General features: G+C 41.7%; 1 protein-coding gene across 1 annotated transcript in view; it reads right to left on the reverse strand.

Moving 5' to 3' along the window:
* Positions 1-22,326, reverse strand: part of KLHL29 (kelch like family member 29) — a 428,500-nt gene that overhangs the window by 47,042 nt on the left and 359,132 nt on the right. The window contains exon 9 of the mRNA XM_079969762.1: positions 6,206-6,404. Within this exon, the coding sequence (XP_079825888.1) occupies positions 6,206-6,404 (199 nt within the window). The remainder of the gene's footprint in view (positions 1-6,205; positions 6,405-22,326) is intronic.

Here is a 22,326-nt window from a genome sequence, read left to right on the forward strand (position 1 = left end):
CAGCCAGCCAGTGAAGCACCCTTTTCCACGGGAATGGGCTCAGACTCAAGAGACAGGGTCTCTCTGTCTCTGAGTATGAGCCCCTCCTTGCAGAAAAAGGTGCCTCACTGGCTGTGGAGAGGAGGAGGAAGAGGAGTCACAGCCGCCAACCGCTGCAACGCAGACGTGTGACGTCACACGCACTTGCACATAGTGCGTGCGATGTCACACACACTATGTGCAGGTGTGTGTGTGTGTGTGACATCGCACGTCCACATTGCGGTGGTGTGCACCCACAACCCTGAGGGCAAGCTGGCACCCCTGGTAAGAATCAAACATTCCTGAGCTCACCTGCCTCCGCCCCATATTTTATTCAAGTTAGTGCCCCTGATGCAGAGTCAGGTACAATTTGCCCAGTGAGGCGCTGTCTCAGCAACAGTCTATTACTGAGAGGGTGAGGGGCAAGGCAGCAGCAACACTGGACTGTGTGTTACACCACTATATCATTAGAAATGCTGGATTGGCTGAGCTGGTGCGCTGCACGGCCCTGACGTTGCCCGCCCCCCATCTTGTCTGCCCACCTCCCAGTAAGCAGCAGTGCTGCTGCTGCTGTTGGGAGGCTATTTGTGCAGAATGCGGCAGGCCATTCTCATGCACAGCTAGGTTAAGGGTAAGAGGAGGACCAAAGCAGAATGTACCATACTTTTCGCTCTACAGGACACAGCAGACCACAAGACACGTTTTTGGAGGAGGAAAACAAGAAAAAAAATATTCTGAATCTCAGAAGCCAGAACAGCAAGAGGGATCGCTGCGCAGCGAAAGCAGCGATCCCTCTTGCTGTTCTGGCTTCTGGGATAGCTGCGCAGCCTGCATTCGCTCCCTAAGACGCACACACATTTCCCCTTACTTTTTAGGAGGGAAAAAGTGAGTCTTATAGAGCAAAAAATACGGTACTACTTATTGCAAAAATTGAAATAAAATAAAGTCAAACCAACTGTCCAAAAATACCAAATGTATTCTAATCAAGGACAAAATATCTTCAGACATAAATCATTCATTGCACTGATTTCTTCAAACACTTTACTGGCTTTGGTTGCATGAAAGTCAAGACTTCTATGTCTTTCCTCCAAGGGTTTCAAGATTTCCTTTCAATGCATCCTCATGACAACAACCATGCAAGGAGGATAAGGCTGCAAGAGAATGACTGGCCCAAGGTCATCCAGCCTTGTGACTGAATTAGGCAATTGGGGGTGGGGTGATAAAAATTATGTGGGTCTAATGGTTAACCCAACCCTAAGAGCATGCACACACACCCCAAACCACTGTTTACAGTCTTTGTCCCATATATGTCAGAAACTGGAAAAGCAGATTTCTCTTGCGTTATATTTGCATATGTCTTATGAGAACAGAAGGAGATCAGGAACATTTTCAAAAGATACCCATACATCCTCTGGTAGGAAGATGTCTATATACAGTGGTACCTCGGGTTAAGTACTTAATTTGTTCTGGAGGTCTGTTCTTAACCTGAAACTGTTCTTAACCTGAAGCACCACTTTAGCTAATGGGGCCTCCTGCTGCCGCCGCGCTGCCAGAGCCCGATTTCTGTTCTTATCCTGAAGCAAAGTTCTTAACCTGAAGCACTATTTCTGGCTTAGTGGAGTGTGTAACCTGAAGCGTATGTAACCGAGGTACCACTGTACTATTATCCTCTATGCATTTAATCACTTTGTAAAGTTATATATATGAAAAATTGGCAGGAAAAACTCATCACCTATGCCAAATCTAATGTGGTTGTAATGAATGAGCTCAAGAGGGCATTGCAAATACTGCAATACTCACAAAGGATTTAAATACCTTTTGCAAGTACATTAACAGTTCCACATAATTGGACTTCGACCTACAAAAATAATCACTCCTTTCCCCTTATCCCTGGAAAATTACTTTTCTTTAATCAACAAGCTTCTGAAAATAGCATGCATTACACCTATAATTTTATCTGCAAACATTAAATAGGCACTTTTCAAAAATACTTTCGACCAATAAACCTATTAGCCAACCCCTGCTAAAGGGTTTGAGAGTGGGGAGTTATTGAAAATCGTATGTGTTTCATATTTCCCATATATTCCCTGATTAAACAGTGTCTCTACAAACTAAAAAGGATGCAACTCGACATAATTTCCTGCTGTTCTGATTCTACTAGGCAGGAGGAAGCAACTTCGAAAAGGCATTCTGTATTCCTTGCACATACAAATCTACCGTGCTATCTTCCAATTTAATAGGCGCACAGAAAAGTTTAGCATTGCTGTGGTAAAAACTGAGTTGTGTCTTCATATTCCCGAGAGAAGAAGGCACGGCAACTGAAGCTATTCTCTTTTTACTGATTTATTTTCAGTATTTCTATCCTGCCTTTATATGAAAATATATTCAAGGCAGCAAACAGGTAAGAGGGGAAAAAATTAAAATAATATATTGAAAATGACAAATTTTCAATAACAGTAAAAACAGAGTTAAGGGGGTGTGGAAACAACAATTGCTATAGAAACACCAGCAGTCAGAAACCGGTTTAAAAAACAGTATCTGAAAATGCTGGCTGAAAAATACAAGTTTTAGTTGCTTGCTGAGAGGCGGAACTATTGCAAAGTGTTGAGCCATAATCTTCCTAACAGTGCATTTCTCTGAATGTCTACTCTCAGATGAAATGTCTACTCACACTGTAAATCATTCAACAGACTGAAAAAAAATGATGCAGGAGAGGGCTATCGGCAGCTACTAGTCACAATGGCTATGCTCTGCTTGCATAGCTGAGTCTCTCATTGATGACTCTTAACCTCAGGCTTGTAGGATCGAGCCCCACGTTGGGCTAAAGATTCCTGCATTGAGAGGAAATAATTTTGTGAGGATTCTGAAGATGGAAGCTAGGCCTGAATTGGAAAGTGAAAGATGGAGAGATCTCCCTACGGGGAGACCAGATGACCCTAGGATTATAAACTTGATTCAGTTGGAAGTTGAAGTTTTGGGGACATTTGGAACTGAAGGGAGAATGAAACAAGATTTGGAATACCCCATAGGCCTTATTTTTAAGTACGGAGGCTTGGCTGGAAGGAATGTGGAAGCTGCTGGGTTGGAGCCTCCCCGAGATTTGGCTTTCAATATTAAGGACTATCAAAAAAACTGGCAGAGGGGACATGAGAGAGATTTAAGGGCCTCGGACGTAAGATCTCCGGGCTAATGGCTTTTTGAGTTGATGGACTTATGGTGGGGACTGAAACCGGGAAGGGGGTATGGGTGGAATGGAAATGAGAAACTCAAAGGATGTACAATATAATTTGTTTTTTTGTCTTTTTTTTAGTTTTTTTATGAGAGTTGGGAAATTCGAGGAAGGGAATCGTTTTCGATCTTAGAGAAATGTCTTAAGAATAAGTACTGATATATAGGTTTAAATGAGAGTTAAGATTGTATAAAGTAAAAGTGGTTTTTTTAAAAAATAAATTAAATTGTTTAAATGAAATTAAGGATGGAAGGATCTGCAGAAATAACGATTGAACTAGAATACAGAAATGGGAGGTGTGAGGAGGTCAAGGAAATAAGTTAAGGAGGAAAGCTATGTAAAGGTTTAATCTGTGTGTTTTTTTGTTCTTTTTTAAGTGAGTGTATTTTCTTTTTTGATGTTGTTATATCCTTTGTTTTTTGTATTTTGTATTTTTCTTCTTTTCTTTTTGTAATTCTTAAACTTTGAATAAATATTATTTTTTTTAAAAAAAGATTGGACTAGATGACCCTCAGAGCCTCTCCAACTCTACAGTTCTATGATTCTATTATGAGCATATTCACACAGAAATAAAACCTATTGAAAAACGAGGCTGCAATCCTATATACATTTATCTAGGAGTAAGTCCCATTGAAGTCAATGTGGCTTCCATCTGTGTAAATAAACATGCCTAGGTTCAGTCTGTTGTGTATATTAAGCATAACAGCTGGTTGTTTTGTACATTAACCACTCCACGACCCTAACATGCACTTTATAGGTCTAGATATTACTGTATAAGCATTTCTATTAATTGGCTCAGTTGGTTAGCACATGGTGCCAATAACGCCAAGGTTGCAGGTTCGATCCGAATTGGGACAGCAGCATATTCCTGCACTGCAGGGAGTTGGACTAGACCAGTTGTGTCCAAACGTTTTTCAAAGAGGGCCAGATTTGAAGTGAAGGGCTGTGAGGGCCAGATTTGAAGGGCCGTAGGGGGCCAGATTTGAAGTGAAGGGCCGTGGGGGCCAACCAGAGGACCACCCAAAGTTGTTGAGCTTTTTTTAGGATTGAAGTTGAGTTGTTGAGGGTTTTTTAGGATTTTAGGATTTTACCCCAGGAAATAAACTGCGGACCAGATTGGGCCCCCCAAAATGGACTTTGGACATGACTAGACAAGATGATCCTCAGGGTCCCTTCCAACTCTACAGTCTGTGATTCCATGATATATATTCCATGACCTACTCTGGCCCCACTGTTGCCCTCCTTTCCCCCTGACCACTCCCTTATTCATGCTACTCCTTCCTGCTCATTATCTATCTATCTATCTATCTATCTATCTATCTATCTATCTATCTATCATCATCTATATCTATCATCTATCATCTCTATCATTTTTCTTTCTTTTTCTTTTTCTCTTTCTTCTCCTTTGCTGTGTGATAATGGCACAAGATAATATCACCAAGGCAGCTATCTGTAAATAAACATTAAACGCTCTTAAAAATGGCAAAAGTAGTTTCTTTCCCAAATAGGTTTTATCTTAAACAAGCGCAAACGCAGTAAAGAAAGAGTTCAATTGTGATATTCCAGTGGTTCAGTGCTTGGATGTTGTTCCGGTAATCCGACGTTTCGTCACTAAAGAGCTTAGTCTTCGAGCCTTGTAGTAAATAATATACACAAGAAGATAGTATGCAAACAACTTAAAGGGTATATCTGTCCCCATCTGCATGTTTCCATCAGGAGGAGCATAGGAAAGAGGACGATGTCCTTCAGTTTGTTAAACCTCCTTCAGTTTGTTTGTGACTTCTCCAGCACCTTGGCTCTGAGAAAGGGCCAAATAAGTGCTCTTCTTCAGAATGAGGTATGCTGGACAAGGTGGCCAGGAGAACGTTTGCATCGCAACCACAGTTCGCCACAACAGCTTCTTAAGCAGCTATTCTTTAGTGTTGACCTTTAAAGCCAGGAATGGCCTCAGCCCTTTCTCCACCTCCATCATCCCGCCCAGACACTGATGTCCAGCTCTGAGGGCCCTCTGGCGGTTCCCTCACTACAATATGTGAAGCTACAGGGAATCAGGCAGAGGGCCTCCCATCAGACGTCAGATAAACAACTATTTGACTTTTGACAGACATCCCCTGTTCAGGGAAGTTTTTAATGGGTTGATGTTCTATTGTTTTTAATATTTTGTTGGAAGCCGCCCAGAGTGGCTGAGGCAACCCAGTCAGATGGGCTGCATATGAATAACAAAATTACTATTACTATTATAATTATTAGACAGCTTTCCTAACTGCAACAGCAATCAGAGATGGTGGTGCAGGTATTCTCTTGGCCACAACCCCTGGAATGCCAGGCTCTGAGAAGAAATATACTACTGGCTTTTCCTCAGAGGGTCCCAAATGAGGCAGGAAGGTGGAGGCAGGTGGTTAGAAAGCAGTGTCTGCTCACCACTACCTGGGCCCAGCAGTTTGCAAACTGCTGAAGAGAATCCCTGACATGGATGACCTCTGGCACCAGACCTGTATGTAAAGAATATATGGCCTTGTTTAAGACAAACTTAATATCTTCCATGATACAGGGGCTTTGAAAGGGGATCAATACCAACAATTGGTGTCTGACAAAGCAGCAAACATAGCTCTCCCCCCAACTAATGGCTCTGAGCTGTTTTGAAAATATGGCTGGTTTGTGAAAGAAAACCAACTGGTGGTGACTTAGCACCTGATTTGTGGTGATGAATGAACCCTCTCTCTGCCACAGGGAGAATCAGTGTCAGAGCCTGAAGTAGAACTGCAGGGTTCCTGATTTCACAATCTGCAACTCAGGCTGTATCTTGGAAGTGCCAGGGAGTAATTTAATCTTGCAACCATATGCAGACTGTAAATAGTCCTCCTGACCTGTCCCTGTCCCATCAATAACTGCAGGGGGGGGGGGAAAGAGAGAAAGATAGGCTCCAGAGTTTCAGCTCTGAAGCGAGCTGAGCTGTACCTGCCGATAACCTGGGTCGGGTTCTTGGAGTCTGCATCTCTTGTCGGGCGTGAGGCAGCATGTGATAACGCTTCGCTTCATTCACTAGATCCCGGCAGGCCTCTGAAGACTTTATCAACTCCTCATTGTCAACAACGTTTAGCAGATAACTGGGATGGATGAAGGGTAGACGGACCACTGCCAGCAACTCAGGAGCATACTGCAAAAGCAAATGTAACAACTACTTTACACAACTGGGTTGTCAAAGACTCTTCGCTGCTTTCCCCCTCCTGTTTGGGACAAGGGTGACATTAAACTTACCCCACCTTCAACTTTTGTAAAATGCATTTTCCGTGGCTCCCCCTTCTCAAAAGGCAATTTGGAGTCAGTTGAAGACAACACTCCCCCCCCCCCCATGAATCTTTCTATCTACCTCTCTGCTTCACTACCATCAAAGTCTTTTTAGGTCTCACAGTGGAAAAATAATCTTCAAAAGATAGCAGCTCTTGTTCTACACTCCCGCACACATATATTTCAAACTAAAAACGGATGGTGAATTTATGCTGAATTTATACCCCTTACACAGAGGAGACCTGCTGTAATCTTTCCAGTTTCCTCCGTTAACCTTGAAATTTAAGACCGGCTGCTTGGTTTCAAACAAATAGCTATTCTAGTGGCATTTTAAATGTCAAAAAAGTTTATGTTTATAGAAAGTCTAAGGTGAATGGTTGAATGATGACATTGGTTTTGATAAAGCATGGGTTTTTGTTCACTGGCAAAACAAATATGTTCTTCCAGGTTTCGCTAGAAGTCAAACTCCAGGAGCTAATAATCAAATGCAGATGGCATATCTCCATCTTTCTGCATAAATAAAATAAACTTTATAGTGCAAAGGACATTTAAATGGCTGAAAACATCCATCACCAGCCAAGGCTTAACAGAAAGCAAAAGCACAACAGAGAGAAAATTGCACGTTATAAAATGAAGAATTCATGGAATGATTTATTTTTCTAACTGTTCATTCTCCTAAATATCACACGCTGCCTCAGAGCAAAATGCGCACAGCATTTGGTGAATGTGCTGGCAGACAGAGAACAGGAAGAAAAAGCAGATTGGTATAAAAGAGGAAAGATGATTAAGAACAGTCAAGGATGTCGCTAGGACAATGATGCACTGGAAACAGACATTTCTTTAAGGACCCCAGAGCTGCCAAACAAGCACCTGTGATCTTTAGGCTACTGGGAACATTCGGTATAATTCATAACTCCTTCCTTAGATAATTGTTCACCCTTAGAGAGAGGTTGACTTTAATGGAGAAAGGATGATAATGACTAAGAGTTGAAGAAGCTGAAAGATTTGTGAGGAGTGCAAATTAGTACCACACCTAATGCCCCAAACATGCATAATTCCAGTTTTCTAGACAGTGATTTTAAAATTAGATTCATAAGAAGTATTCTGCAAATATGTGGTTAGTAGCTGCCACCACCATCGATCAAGTAATTCCAAAAATAATTTGAATTCCCTCCCCGCAATAGGACATTAACCTCTCCATTTCCAGAGCTCCAATGGTCTGATTACAATTACTACAAGTAATAATTGGCTCAGTGAGACAGAAAGAAGATAGTTGGGTACCTTTAAAAAAAACAAACACCCAAATAAATCCTGTTTGTTTAACAAACTGGCTGAGATGGAAATAAGAAGGGATTTTAAATGTTGCTTCTCAGGTTTTGCACCAAGCTAACACCCAAGTACTGAAACCTCTGAAAACCCACTTATTTAATTATTTGCCTACTCTAACTAATAACACAAAAATGATCCATAGGACAGAATAGGGAGGGAGAGACCTATGCAAGCTTCTAGAGTTTCACTTGCCATCTTGCCACTGTAGCTGGAAATACCTGCTGGGATTCAAATGTTAAAATCCCTTGCCTTTTCGGAAGCAGGAAATGTTGCAGCACAAGGAGAAAAATAAGGAACCGATTCTGCATGGAGTTACTTCCTAAACGTACACAGTAGTCATTGCTTAAGTAATGTGGAACATTCTTACACAAGTGGGGGCACATAATTGCGCCTGCACCATTTCATATTGGAGCTTTGCATTTTAAAATAGCCAAAGCCAGTTAGTCACGGTGTCAGACTAGGATCCGTAAAACCATGATTCAAATCCCCACTCAGCCCTGAAGCTCACTGGATGACCTTAAGCCTTTCTGCACTTATCATTTATAATGATACAGCTGCTGTTTGAGCCAACATGTAGGAGTGAATCAGTACCTGGTCTCTGCATCATCCAGAAGGAGCAGCTCAACTGCGGTTACAAAAGAGGGACAAGGTATGGGCCCATAGTTCCCTGATTTGTAGGGCTCCAGAGACAGCATCTTTAAATCGTCTCACTACAACCTCTTCCAGGCTAGTGAAACAAAGCCATCTTTCAATGACTGTTGCCGAAAGCCCACAAAGGATGTTCTCTGTCTCTTCTTCCAGTGTTAAAACAATATAGCCACATACTGCCTGGGATAAACTCTGGCAACAATTGCAAGCAAGAAAACAGCTCACCCAACTTTGCTTAATTAGATTAGTGAGGAAAATTCATCCTGTTTCTCCCCCTTTGTGTGAGCTTGTGCCTCATTGCGAAAATAATAATAATATTATTATTAATAATAATTAGAACAGATTGTTCTGTTTCAGCGTCACTTGTTTGAAGCTAATGTCACAAGACTCTGATCTCCCTTGCTCCTGCGCATACAGTTTCTAGAAATGATTGATCAAGCTCTTAAAAACAAACAAACAAACAGGTGTTTTAGAATATATAATCTCACTGCCCCTGAAAGAGGACACAGACTTCTCTCATATATATATAGATTATGTGTGGCATTGTGTGTGTGTGTGTGTGTGTGTGTGTGTTTTCTCCTTTCGGCTAGCTCTTTCAACCAATAAGGTTGAGGACAAATTTCATTTGGCTTTACTGATTTAAATACATTCATATGAAGAAGGCATTTCATAGCTTATTTCTCTCCATTCCTGACCTATGATTGCTTTTTTAGGGCTCAGCTGGCTTCAGTGGCTAGGAACCAGCTCTTGATGGTTCGGCAGCTATGAATCCTATTGGACCAAAATGACTTCATAATCTGCTAACTTCCAGATTGAATAATTGTGATGTGTTCTGTGTGGGGCTGCCCTTTAAAACAGATTACTGGCTAGGGTTTCCCTTTAGTCCTCATTTAACCTGTTTTAAAACAGCTGAGATGTGTACTTTAAGGACCCATCTTATTTCTGTGATTGTTGTATTAAATTGTTTCTAGCATTGTGTTTTAATTGTAACCCGCCACAGGACCTTAGGATGAAGGCTGGGTAAATACTACTACTAGTAGTACTATTACTACCTACTTTTTGTTAGCTATGTATTAAATATCTTGTTAGCATAATTCTTCTTATTGAAACCTGGAGTAAGCACTGTTTAGCATTTCAGCCTCCTTGACATCTGCCACTACTTTACCATCTTTTGTTCTTTCCTACGAGAGCTTGGTTTAACATGCTTTCCTTTACTTCCCTCTTCTTCTTCTTCTTTTTTTTTAAAAAAATATATTTTATTGAAAGTTTTCAGTGAGAAAAGAAAGGGAAAGAAAAGAAAGAGAAAATCAAAACAACCTACCGTAAATTTCGCTCCATAACACGCAGATTTTTCCTCCTAGAAAGTAAGGGGAAATGTCTGTGCGTGTTATGGAGCGAATGCCTACAGATGGCGGGGGAATCTGCTGCAGTTGTGAGCAGTTCGTGGCTCGCTTTGAAACAGCAAAGCGGGTGTAAGCGGCTCCTGTCAGCGAGCCGAGCTGGGGAGGAGGGAGAGAAGCAGAGCGGGCTTGGCTGCTTTAAAACAACCCCGTCCTCTATGTTCCTCTCTCCTCCCCACTGAGCTGCTAAGTAGCAGCAAAGCTTTTCAGCCAGCCTAGCCGGGAGGAGGGAGAGAAGCAGAGCGGGGTTGGCTGCTTTAAAACAACCCCATGCTCTCTGTCCCTGCCTGCAGTTTTTTGCTGTCCGATTTTGGATTAGCCACTGTAGGGGCTGTGTGTGTGTGTGCTTGAGCTATCGTTCTCCTCCTCCTGCTTCCCGTTCACTCTCCCTGCACCCCTCCGACTTTAGAATTGACACTCTGTGTGTCTGTGTGTGAGAGAGGGCTCCTTCTCCTCCTCCTGCTTCCCCTTCGCTCTCCCTGTGCCCCTGCACTCTCCCTCCGACTTTAGAATTGACACTCTGTGTGTCTGTGTGTGTGAGAGAGGGCTCCTTCTCCGCCTCCTGCTTCCCGTTCACTCTCCCTGCGCTCTCCCTCCGACTTTAGAATTGACACTCTGTGTGTCTCTCTGTGTGTGAGAGAGGGCTCCTTCTCCTTCTCTTGCTTCCCGTTCACTCCCCCAGCGCCCCTGCGACTTCCAGCGCCCTGCGACTTTAGGGCCAGTTCTCTCTCTGTGTGTGTGTGTGTTTTGACCTCACTGCGCTTGTTGGGGGAGAGTGTTGGTCGCAATTTTTCTTGATTTGTCTCAGAGTGGTTACTATCATGGTTTCCTTGCCGGGGAGGAGGGAGAGACGCAGAGCCTGCTTGTTCTAAAGGAGCAAAGCCGGAGAGGAGCCTCTCCTGCATTATCAGCAGCATCCTTCTCCACACCCCCCACGCGTGCTCCTTGTCCCTTGAGTTCTTTTCCTTCCCTCCCCACTTAAAACGTGGTTACAAAGCACGGATCCACATGGATCCTCAGGATTTTTGCACTAGGTCACCGCAAATTCACCATCAGATCACATAGCATATCCATGGCTACAGCCTGCACCAAAAAACACACGCACCCACTGTTTCATGGGGCCGCAATGGCACAAAAACGTGGTTACAAAGCATGGATCCACATGGATCCTCAAGATTTTTGCATTGGGCTACCCCAAACTCACCATCAGATCACATGTCTGTGGCCACAGCATGAACCACAAAAATCATACATCCACTGTTTCGTTTAGAATATTTTTTTCTTGTTTTCCTCCTCTAAAAACTATGTGCGTGTTATGGTCAGGTGCGTGTTATGGAGCGAAAAATACGGTAACTGAAACCGTGATACAATTTTTCAAAAGAGAATTTTGTAATATTCCAAAGAGCCTCCATCTTATGGATGCATTTTTATGTACTTAAGAAATCAACACGTCTAATTTTATATTTCATTGCTCATCTATATGCAGGTTGAGACTGGGTGTTTAGGGACCTGCAAACAATTAGGTAGTGGGCTACACAAAAAGTAGACTTCAGCTTGTTCAAAGTTCATACTAAAGTTCAGATAGGGTCTTGTTCTGAGGAATCAAACCAATAATAATAATAATAATAATAATAATAATAATGCCCCGCCCATCTGGCTGGGGTTCTTTGAAACAAAGAAGAAATGCTATTTCATGAGTAATAGCAGGTAAAGTTTCAACGAGCTCCATGTAGACCAATGCGGAAGAATCTAATTAATTTTTATTCATGACATCAAAGACCTTTTTTTAATCATTCTAAGATTCTTTGCATTTCATAGCCCCTTTAGGCTGCAGATCAGTAAGCAGTTAAGCATTCTTAAATCAGCATGACTTCAAAAACAACAATCATGTGCCAAATTGTATCTTCAATGTAGATTTTGTTCTTGGCAACAAGCTTCATGAACTATGTTTACAATGGGATACTATTCTCATTTTTACAGTGGAATAGAAAACTGAGACATGGGCATTTTCTCATGACCACCTCAAGGTGCTACGACTGACTGGGAGATCAGAGCCCAAATAGTATTCCAAATAGCATGCAATCTAACCATCAGCTGGATTGTGCAACTTTTGTCCCTTTTTTGTTCAACTCTTCAAGCCATCCAACTCCCTAATGCAGAGATTCCCAAACTGTGGTCCACAGACTACCAGTGGTCCACTGTGTGCCAGTGGATTTGTGATTGAAGATATTCATATTGATTTGCATTGTATTTTTATTGCTTCTTTTATTGTACTTTATTGTGCTCTAATCTGAATTCTATGGAATTCCAATTGTAATAAAGGTAACTTGCACCTTAAACAGGGGTTACTTTACTTTTTGCATCTTCAAATTTCCTATGGCTTAATATTACACTGGAAAGCTATTAAACTTTCTGACACTTTTGGCAGTTAATACCCTGAAAGGTCAAACTAATGTTTCCCTATTGTCTTAAATATCATCTCCCTTTTCTTTTCTACAGCTGCTATTATTCCATGCAAAAATGACCTTTGCTGCTGCGGGACTAAGCAAACATTAAGTAGCAGTCAAAAAAGCAGAAGCTAAATTGCATTAAAATTTACATTTTTATGTTTTACGTGACCACTGGTTCAGTTGTTTAGGCATTATACAAGGAGGCAGTTAACAAAAATTAAACTATGCTAGGGATACAGATAATCATAGAGATAAAGAAAACAAAAATACTATACACTTAAAAGATTACTCTGACCATTCCTATGGACCCTTAAAAATCACAGGCGCGGATGCCTGTGAACGTGGTGACTCGGCGGGCACCATTTGCGCCCCCCAATCTGCGAAGGAGCCTTTTTAAAGGCTCCGGAACGGGGACGGGGTGCGGCGCGGTTCTGTGAGTAAACTGCTCCTTCTGCGGAGTGAAGCCACAAGCCATTGTCGGAGAGCGCTGACTTTTTCCTTGGAACAATTGGATTCTAAAGTAACAACCCGTGAGTAATATGGAATTTGGAATTTAAAGAAAAATCTTGTTGAATCAGGACGAGTGGGGAAGGGTTAAAAAGGAAGTCCGCCCCCCTCTTTGTAAACAATCTAAAGCAAAGAACCTGCTATCTAAGGTCGAGAGAAACCTTTCTTTTTTTTCCTAAAAGACTTTAACCTTCATGGTTTGACACTATAAGAAATTTTACTGGAGGATAAAAGATTAACGTTGGGGAAGTTTCACCCCCCCAGACCCGGGAGCGTCCCGCGGGAGAGCCTGTTGATGAAGTTTTGAAGAGTTTGACAGCTGTCAAATTGGCTGTCAGAAGGAAAAAGAGAACTTTGTTTCTGTTGCTTCTGCTGGTTATATTTGTTACAATTTGTTGAAAATAAGAAAGGGCTGATACAAACTAACTTGATTATTGGATTTGAGCTGAAAGACATTAAGGAACTAAAATCCCCCTAGAGGGGGTTTAGGGACATTACAAGAATGACTGGAGGAGGGAAAATTCAGACTGAATTGGAAAGAACATTTGTTTCTTGGGAAAGTTACAAGGCAAAATCAATGTTTTGGCTACAAGTGTCACAACTCTGGTTTTAACAGCAAATAATATTGTTGAAGTTGATAAGGACTTGAAGCAGGAAGCTTATACAATTGGACAGACAGAGAAACTTGAGAGCCATGAGAATATGGAGAAGAAGACATATGTTGCCCCTGAAGAAAAGGAAGGAGGAGGAGCTGTAACTTCGTAGATGTTAAAGGAGTGCTGCAACTTGTGGCCTGACATGAAGGTAACAAAGGAGAATAAAAATTTGAGGTGGAAAGTCTGGCCTGAATTGGAGAGTGCAAAATTGAGAGACCCTCTTATGTGGGGATCTGAAGACCGAAGGATTATAAATTTGACCAAGGTGGAAGCTGGAGCCATGGGGACATTTGGACTTGAAAGGAGCATGAAACAAGATTTGGAGTACCCCATAGGCTTTACCTTTAAGCATGGAGGACTGTCTGGAAAAAATATGGATCCTGTTGGGCCGGAGCCTCTCCGAGATTTGGGGTCTAACATTAAGGACTATCAAAAAGGCTGGCAGAGAGGAACTGAAAGAGATTTAAGAGCCTCGGACGTGAGATCTCCAGGCTAAACAGTACATTAGACTGATGAACATTTGTTGGGGACTGAAACAGGGAAAGGGGCGGGTGGAGTCTGGGAATCCAAAGGGTACATAACTATAACTTGCTTTGTTTTTACTTTGTTTTGCTATTTGTATGGAATTTGGGAAAGCCGTGGAAGGGAAATTTTGGTCGACTTTAGGAAAAATGTTTAAGAATGAGCAATGATGTATTGAGGTTTAAGTTTGGATATAAGGATTTGTTGAATTAAAAATTTAAATTGGAATACAGGAAGGGGAGGTGTGAGGAGGTCTGAGAAACAAGTTAAATGAAAATAAGTAATTGAAATTTTATGTGTTTTTTTAAAATTGTTTTTCAAGTTTTGGATTTTTGTATTTCTGTTATTTTTTGTCTAATTTTTGTTTTTGTGTGGTTTTTGAAAATGCTAATAAACATTTATTAAAAAAAAATATGAAATGGATAAATTAATAGGACATGAAGAAATGAAGCCACCTAGGTATACCTGGCTCTGGTGCCAGCTGTTGATTTCAGCACCAACTCAGTAAGCCCTGCCCATAGATGCCACCTGTTTCAAATAAACCTTTCCATCTGATTGTGTATTAGGGAAGGACCAAGTAAAACACCTGTTCTCTATTTATACACTCATCCTCAACTTTATTTACTATTTATTGGCCTCCAGAATGGTTTCTCAAAATCGAGAGATTATCTCACACCAACTTGAGTGGTATCACAGTTTGAAGCTATATAACACAATGAGATGAATAGCTGGCATCAAGTCATGTTTACCTCACCCGGGCTTAAGGAGACATTGCTGAAAAGAGTTGTGCGTATAAATCTTAGGCATAACTGCCACATCCTGTTCAAATGAAGCTATAAGATGGCTTGTTAGTAGCAGCACAGATGACTAAATACAGCATTTATATGGAAGGAGCTGCTTTCCTGCTATTCTGTTCTCCAGGCCCTGCCTATGGCAGCACATTCATTTATATTTCTGGTACTAACTTGATGGGGAAATGATTTTATTTTTGCATTATTATCATTAATACAAAAAAGAAGCATCCATTCACTACGCTGTGGAAGCTATCATCATCATCATCATCATCATACCCTCCCAACTTTTTTCTGATGAAAATAGGAATGTCCTAAATAATAATAATAATAATAATAATAATAATAATAATAATAATACTTCTTTGGCAATCACTTGTAGCCGAGTAAGATTGTCTTCCATAAACACGGTTTTAACAATGAGTCCGTAAGTGACTGTGGAGGCCAATTCTGGATCCACACGTCCTTCCACAGTGCATAGCTGTCAACTTTTCCCTTTTCTTGTGAAGAATCCTATTCAGAATAAGGGAATTTCCCTTTAAAAAAGGGACAGCTATGCCACAGTGGGGACATTGGTTTCCGGGCGGGAGCTGATCACAGTGTGGATTTGCCAAGCTTGCCTTCCTCCTAACACATTTCTCCCTTGCGTCCTGAGTTCGAGTGTCTTCAAAGCCCATGACATAATAATAGCGCCCCACCCATCTGACTGGGTTGCCCCAGCCACTCTGGGCAGCTTCCGACATATATAAAAACAAAATAAAATATTAAACATAAAAAACTTCCCTATACAGGACTGTCTTCTGAAGGCTTTATCTCATTGGCTTGGGGGTCACATAACTCCATACTCTCCAACGTTTTCCCAATGAAAATAGAGATGTCCTAGACGCGGGTGGCGCTGTGGGTTAAACCACAGAGCCTAGGACTTGCTGATCAGAAGGTCAGCGGTTCAAATCCCCCCACGGGGTGAGCTCCCGCTGCTTGGTCCCTGCTCCTGCCAACCTAGCAGTTTGAAAGTACGTCAAAGTGCAAGTAATACCAACTTCAAGTAGATAAATAGGTACCGCTCTGGCAGGAAGGTAAACGGCGTTTCCGTGCGCTGCTCTGGTTCGCCAGAAGCGGCTTAGTCATGCTGGCCACATGACCCGGAAGCTGTACGCTGGCTCCCTCGGCCAATAAAGTGAGATGAGCACTGCAACCCCAGAGTCAGCCACAACTGGACCTAATGGTCAGGGGTCCCTTTACCCTTTACTTTAGGCAAAAGTGGGACATTCTTTGGTCAAATCAGAAACCGAGGCAGCTTCTGTAAATCCGGGAAAATAGGGATGCTTGGAAGGTCTGCATCATTGGTTTAAAAAAGAAGGAAGACTGAAACTTATTTTCCTTCTAAGCACGCAATACACAAATTAATTTCCATACCCTGAAATTAAGCACGACATTATTGCTTCTGAAAAGATGAAGCAGAGAGCTAGGCCAAAGCTATCTGCATAGATAAAGTATCAGGCCTTAACTGCTTTGACCTACTGAGCTGATAAAAAAAATCTTGATTTTGCTGCCTACCTCGGAAAAGGTAAAGACGGCCGTTTGTCACGCACCTGGCAGGTCACACTGCGTAGCTGCTGCAGTGCTGAATTTAGTGAATCACAAGCTAGGCAGGCCTGCTGTTGGTTAAATGTCTTCTGAAGGGCACCACACAATGGCAACGGTAATTTTGCAAGCACCCAGGGGAACGCATGGGGGCAATGTTGCAATCATCTTATGTTTTTTAAAAAAGAACTTGTCTGGATTAGCTGGGGTGAGGGTACAATGGGTGAAAAAATAGATAGGCCAAATTCGTTACGTGTTGTGAATGGAACTGGGTAAGGAATGAGTCTAGAGTAGGTGAAAGGGAAATCATAAAGTGGTTGAAGAGAAGGCCATTATTGCCTTCTCCACTTCCTGTGGCTACTCCATCAACTGGACCGAACCTTCCTTTCTTCCATGGCAGGCTATTTACGAAACAAACACACCTTACTAAAAAGTGGGGGGAGGGAGGTAGTTCAAGAATTTTCTTCTTCGTTATCATTTTTTAAAGCATTATGGTGCTGATTAAAATTCTTACCTGCCGTTTACTCAATGTTCTATAAGCAGGTTACATAAAATATAAAAGAAATATAATAGATATAAAATAAATATAAAAAACTCCACAGTAGACTACTTGGCAGGACTCAAAAAACCAGGGGCAAGTGGTTAGGGTTAAAACTACTTTCCACCCCACCATTTTTTTCTTTTGTGTTGTGTATTTACGATCTCAGAATTGAAGAAACAGGTGAGCAGAAGCAGAATGTTTGTGATGGAGAGAGCTGAGTTATTCTGGGATAAGAGGAGTAACAGCACAGGAAAAAAAAGTAAGCTAAGAGAAACCTTGACCTCCTTTCTTTCCTGAAGGCACCCAAACCAAATATTTAGACTGTGGCCTCTTTGAGGGTATAGGTAGAAAATTACAATAAATCTACCCTGGGATAATGCAGGTTGTAAATAAAAGAAAATATCCCACCTCACCCCCCCTTAAACCCCAAATAACAGAAAATGTCTTTGGAACAAGGTTTTGGATATGTTGATATGGCAACATACAGGATACCCTTGCTTGTATTTCTCTCATTAATATAAAATAGAAGCCCGTGTTTGGGGGGCAGTTGGGAAAATAAAATAAATGAGTAAAAACAAAATGAAATTTTCTAATTTTCAAGCACAGCATCTACTCTGTGGCCATGTACTCACTTTTCAAAATAAGGGTTAATTAACTCTCACAATTATTTTCAAAGTGGAGAGAACCCTCAAAAGACATAGGCCAGAATCCAGAAAACAGGTACACTTAAGATGATTTATTTTAGGGGATTTAAATAGCCTCTCTCTGTTGGATGATGTTCCACACTCAGCAATTAAGGCAGCAATCCTGCCCAAATTATCTGTGGAATTAATTGGCTTCCAGTTATAAGGCACAAATATGCAAATGAATTCTGTATTCATCATGAGAAACTTTAAAAACACTGAATTGTATTTAACTAAGTCATCAGAGGATTTGGCTAGCTTAAGTCTATTGATTTCAGTGGGACTTCTTCAAGTTGGTTGGATACAACCCATTATATCCATACGTAGTTGCGGTGGTGGAAATATGGAACTAATATTTGTAAGTTACCACTGTATTCCTCTATAAAAAAATCAAATATGATTTTTTTAGCATGACATGTCTATTTTATACTTTTTGTAAAGCTGTGCCACACACACACACTTTTGCAAATATGCAGGTTGTGAAATAAATTTACCATTGCAGATGTGAAAAATACATTATTTTCTAGCATCAAAGTCTCCCTATCAATTTCTACGCATCTGCTTCTGGAGACAAGTCTTCTGAATATTCAGTAGGTCTGAGATTATCCATTCCCCCCCAATCTCAGATCTGTAATGATCGGAGAAGAAAAGCACAAACGTTTCTGTTGTGCATCTAAATTACTGGAGGAAAGATGTTGCCTGTAGTACTGTATGTGGTGGTGATGATTGGGTGGGGGGCAACGGGAAGGAGAATTGTATGCACCAGGAAATGACTCCTAGACTCAAGTCCCATCTTTTCTTTTTAACTCCAACTCGCATGGTGCAATTTACTGCTGGCTTGTTCCTGACAACTTGAGAGCAACTTATGAAATCATGATTACAGCAATTCTTATAGGAGCTACATAAATATGACAAACGTGGGGACAGTTTATGTTCCCATAATCCGTGGAAGTAGCTTTTCCATGAGTGTAGCTGGCATAAAAATGAGTCAACCATACAGGCTGATTAATTTGGATCCCAACAATGGGTGTGATACTCCACTAGGTTGGGGTGCCAAAGAAGAGTCATATGAGTGACCCCAACCCACATGGTCAGAGCACTTAAGCATCATCCCAGCTGCAGAAGAGCAATTTACAGAAAAGCAGCGCCTGACAATTTGGTCCTTTCAAAAGACCATCAAATTCTTCTCATGTGAACTGACATAATAAAAACATGTCTCCCAGAGTGGAAGGATACTGAAGGAATGATAACGGAAGAGGAAGAAAGGAAAGCAGTACAAGAAACATAAACGAAGGAAGAGAGTTTAAAAGCTCCCTGCTTACTTAATTTATTAAGTGCTGCTGCTAAGGATTGGGGAACATTTAGACAAGAATTACAGCTGTTTACAACAGACAGCCAGGTTAAGGACATGTCAGATATACAAAAAATAGCAACATCCTTCAGCCCTGTGAGGACAGACACTTATCCATGCTTTCATTAACCTGAACACTAAGGAGGTGGGTAGGTGAAACCAAGTACAAAGCTCTATTCCTTAAACTTTAGATAGTTCATCCCTGTTCAGATGGTTTTTTACACAACATTTGTTTCTCTAGATGTGCAAATGTGATCATGTCTACTGATAACATCCTCCAAAACCCAGTCTCCGTGCACTGCATGTCATATCAGCACAGTAGGTTACAAGAATACACTCCAGCTTTATAACTGCAATCTGGAAAATGGAAGGTACAGACTGCACAGGTGTGATTAGGGTGTGGGATGTTATTCCAGACCCTACTCCCACTCCCCACATATACAAACATTTGTACATATACTGCCTGGATGTCATCAATGTGGGACAACGAAGTAGAGATAGAAGAAACTTAAATGTTCTTTCAAGAACTTACTGGAAAGCAGCTTGTCAAGATGTTTTAGGTTATTATAATTATTTTCCAGAACTAAGGTCTGCTTTGGGCTTGAATAAGTTGTAACTATGGGACTGGCTCTTCTAGATAGAAAGGAACCTGCAACTAATTAGAAACATCAATTTTTCTCCTTGGGAATGCTCTTGGGAACAGAGCAGTTTAGAATCTGACCAAACTCTTACTAGTTTCCTTAAGAAATGCCTTTATTGATCTGTGTTTCCAAGAGATGCCTATTACAGTCTTGGATGGCAACTGCAACAAGTCCGATACACAGACAGACTTTGTATCTGTGGTCAACCTCAGGTGGAAGACATCATTCATTAACTGTTAGCTCCTCCTTTATATAGAGACCCAAGAGATTGTTTTCTGAAACCTTTGGTCACACAAGCAAGCAGGGACACCCCAGTAAAAATGGTTCAGTTTCTTTTGATTGAAAATAATAGCTTCATAACACACAAAGTGGCCCTCTATGCACTGGCTGCAAAAAACAAAACAAAACATAGAAATCAAGCTGGATTTGAGTTTGTTGGTGTCTCTGGTAACTTCTCTCTTTTACCTGAAGAAGTGTGCATGCACACGAAAGCTCATACCAATAACAAACTTAGTTGGTCTCTAAGGTGCTACCGGAAGGAATGTTTTTATTTTGTTTCGACTGCAGCAGACCAACATGGCTACCTACCTGAAACTTCTCTCTTTTACATCATGGATGTTGGCAAACTGGATTTGCCTTGTCGGTCTCTCTGTGTGTTGGGTGCTGGTGGCAGAGGGAGCAACGACAGTTTCACCCTCGTGCTTTGCGGGGCTGGGGCCAATTATCCTTCCTTTTCAACACAGCAATGTATCACTATATCGCAGTGTTGAAAAGCCTCGGCCCAGTATACATGAAGGAGTGTCTCCGCCCCCCATCATCCAGCCTGGACACTGAGGTCCAGCTCCGAGGGCCTTCTGGCAGTTCCCTCACTGCGAGAAGTGAGGTTACAGGGAACCAGGGAGAGGGCCTTCTCAGTAGTGGCGCCCGCCCTGTGGAGCGCCCTCCCATCAGATGTCAAGGAGATAAACAACTATCCAACTTTTAGAAGACATCTGAAGGCAGCCCTTTTTAGGGAAGTTTTATTCTGTTTTTAATGTTCTGTTGAAAGCTGCCCAGAGTGGCTGGGGAAACCCAGCCAAATGGGTGGGGTAGAAATATATTATTATTATTATTATTATTATTATTATTATTATTATTATTATTTCCCAGCCCTAATTATGGCTTGCAGCCATTGATAACCTTATCCCCCACGAAAGCGGTTCAAGGTTTTGTGCACACTGAACATGACAACGAAGAAACAATAGTGTTGTTGTGCATATCAGCACATAATTCAAATGTTTAAAATAAAAAGGATATTTGAAAGCCGTGGGAATGGGGAAAGAGGGAAGTTTTATGGAAGATAGCTGCCTTGAGAATCAGCAGTAGTGGGAGTTGGGGAACAGATATGAAGGAGTGCCTTGTAGCATAACAAAGTGAGCAACCAAGCTAAAGTGGTACGATGAACTGACAACTTGAGAGCTCTTAACTGATTGTTATGTATCACTCCAACATCAGTTTTGCCTCAATTTCAACCATGTGGTACTCCCACTCTCCCTGACATAAGCAATTTGATTTTCTTGGACTTTTATCTGTCATGTTGCCAAGCCAGGCATGTTCAGTTCTTGTAATCCTCCTTTTCAAATCAGCTCCTCGTATCCTTTAATCAATCACTTTGCTGTTCTGCAAATTACCTCCAGTTACTTTGCAAACTTTTGGTTTTCCTATGCCATTATGCTACTGTTTATACAGAGCCCTCTTGAAGGTATAGGATTTCATAGGAAGTTCATTAATATGTTTTACTGGCAAACAATTCCATTTTATAACTGAGCATTTTGTCTTCCCATGGGGCTTTTAAAAAGCCAAACATGAGTGTGCACATAGTTCAAACCCAAGTGGGAAATTTCAAAATGACCATATTGCATTTATTTATAACCCTGTTCTCTAGGTGGCTTACAACAAGCAGAGAATCTGACAAAAAATACATACCATATTTTTCGTCCTATAGGGCGCACCGGCCCATAGGATGCACCTCGGTTTTTTTGGGGGGGGAAATGAATAAAAAAAATTTATTTCCCCCCCAGCCGCGGCTGCCGCCCCAAGCCTTGCGCACACCCGCCCGAAGCATGGGGAGCCCTCCGGAGGGCTCCCTGTGCTTCGGGCTGCAGGCTGCTGCCCACAAGCCTTGTGAGCCTGTGGGAACTCCCGCCGGGCTTGCAAGGCTTGCGGATAGCTTCCTGAAGCCTGGAGAGCAAGAGGGGTCGGTGCGCACCGATGCCTCTCGCTCTCCAGGCTTCAGCGAAAGCCTGCATTCACCCCATAGGACGCACACACATTTCCCCTTCATTTTTGGAGGGGAAAAAGTGCGTCCTATGGGGCGAAAAATACGATACATAAACAAAATGACAGAAGGAAAACAAAGCCCAGATAGGAATAAGAAATAGAAACTGATGAAATAAAAATAGAGGAAATTTTAAAAAGCTCTTCACTTGGCATCAAAATGACATCAAGACAGGCAAGTCTCTCTCGGGGAAGGCATTCTATAGCTGGGGTGCTGCCACCGAAAAGGCCCTTTCTTTTGCAGTTTCCCACCGCACCTGGTAAGCATAGTCAGGGATTATGGGAACTGGATTTCAGCAACATTTGAAGAACACCACATTGGCTACTCCTAGTATAGTAAAGGTAAAGGGACCCCTGACCATTAGGTCCAGT

The sequence above is a fragment of the Podarcis cretensis genome (genome assembly GCF_951804945.1).
Source record: "Podarcis cretensis genome assembly, chromosome: 3".
NCBI lineage: Eukaryota > Metazoa > Chordata > Lepidosauria > Squamata > Lacertidae > Podarcis > Podarcis cretensis.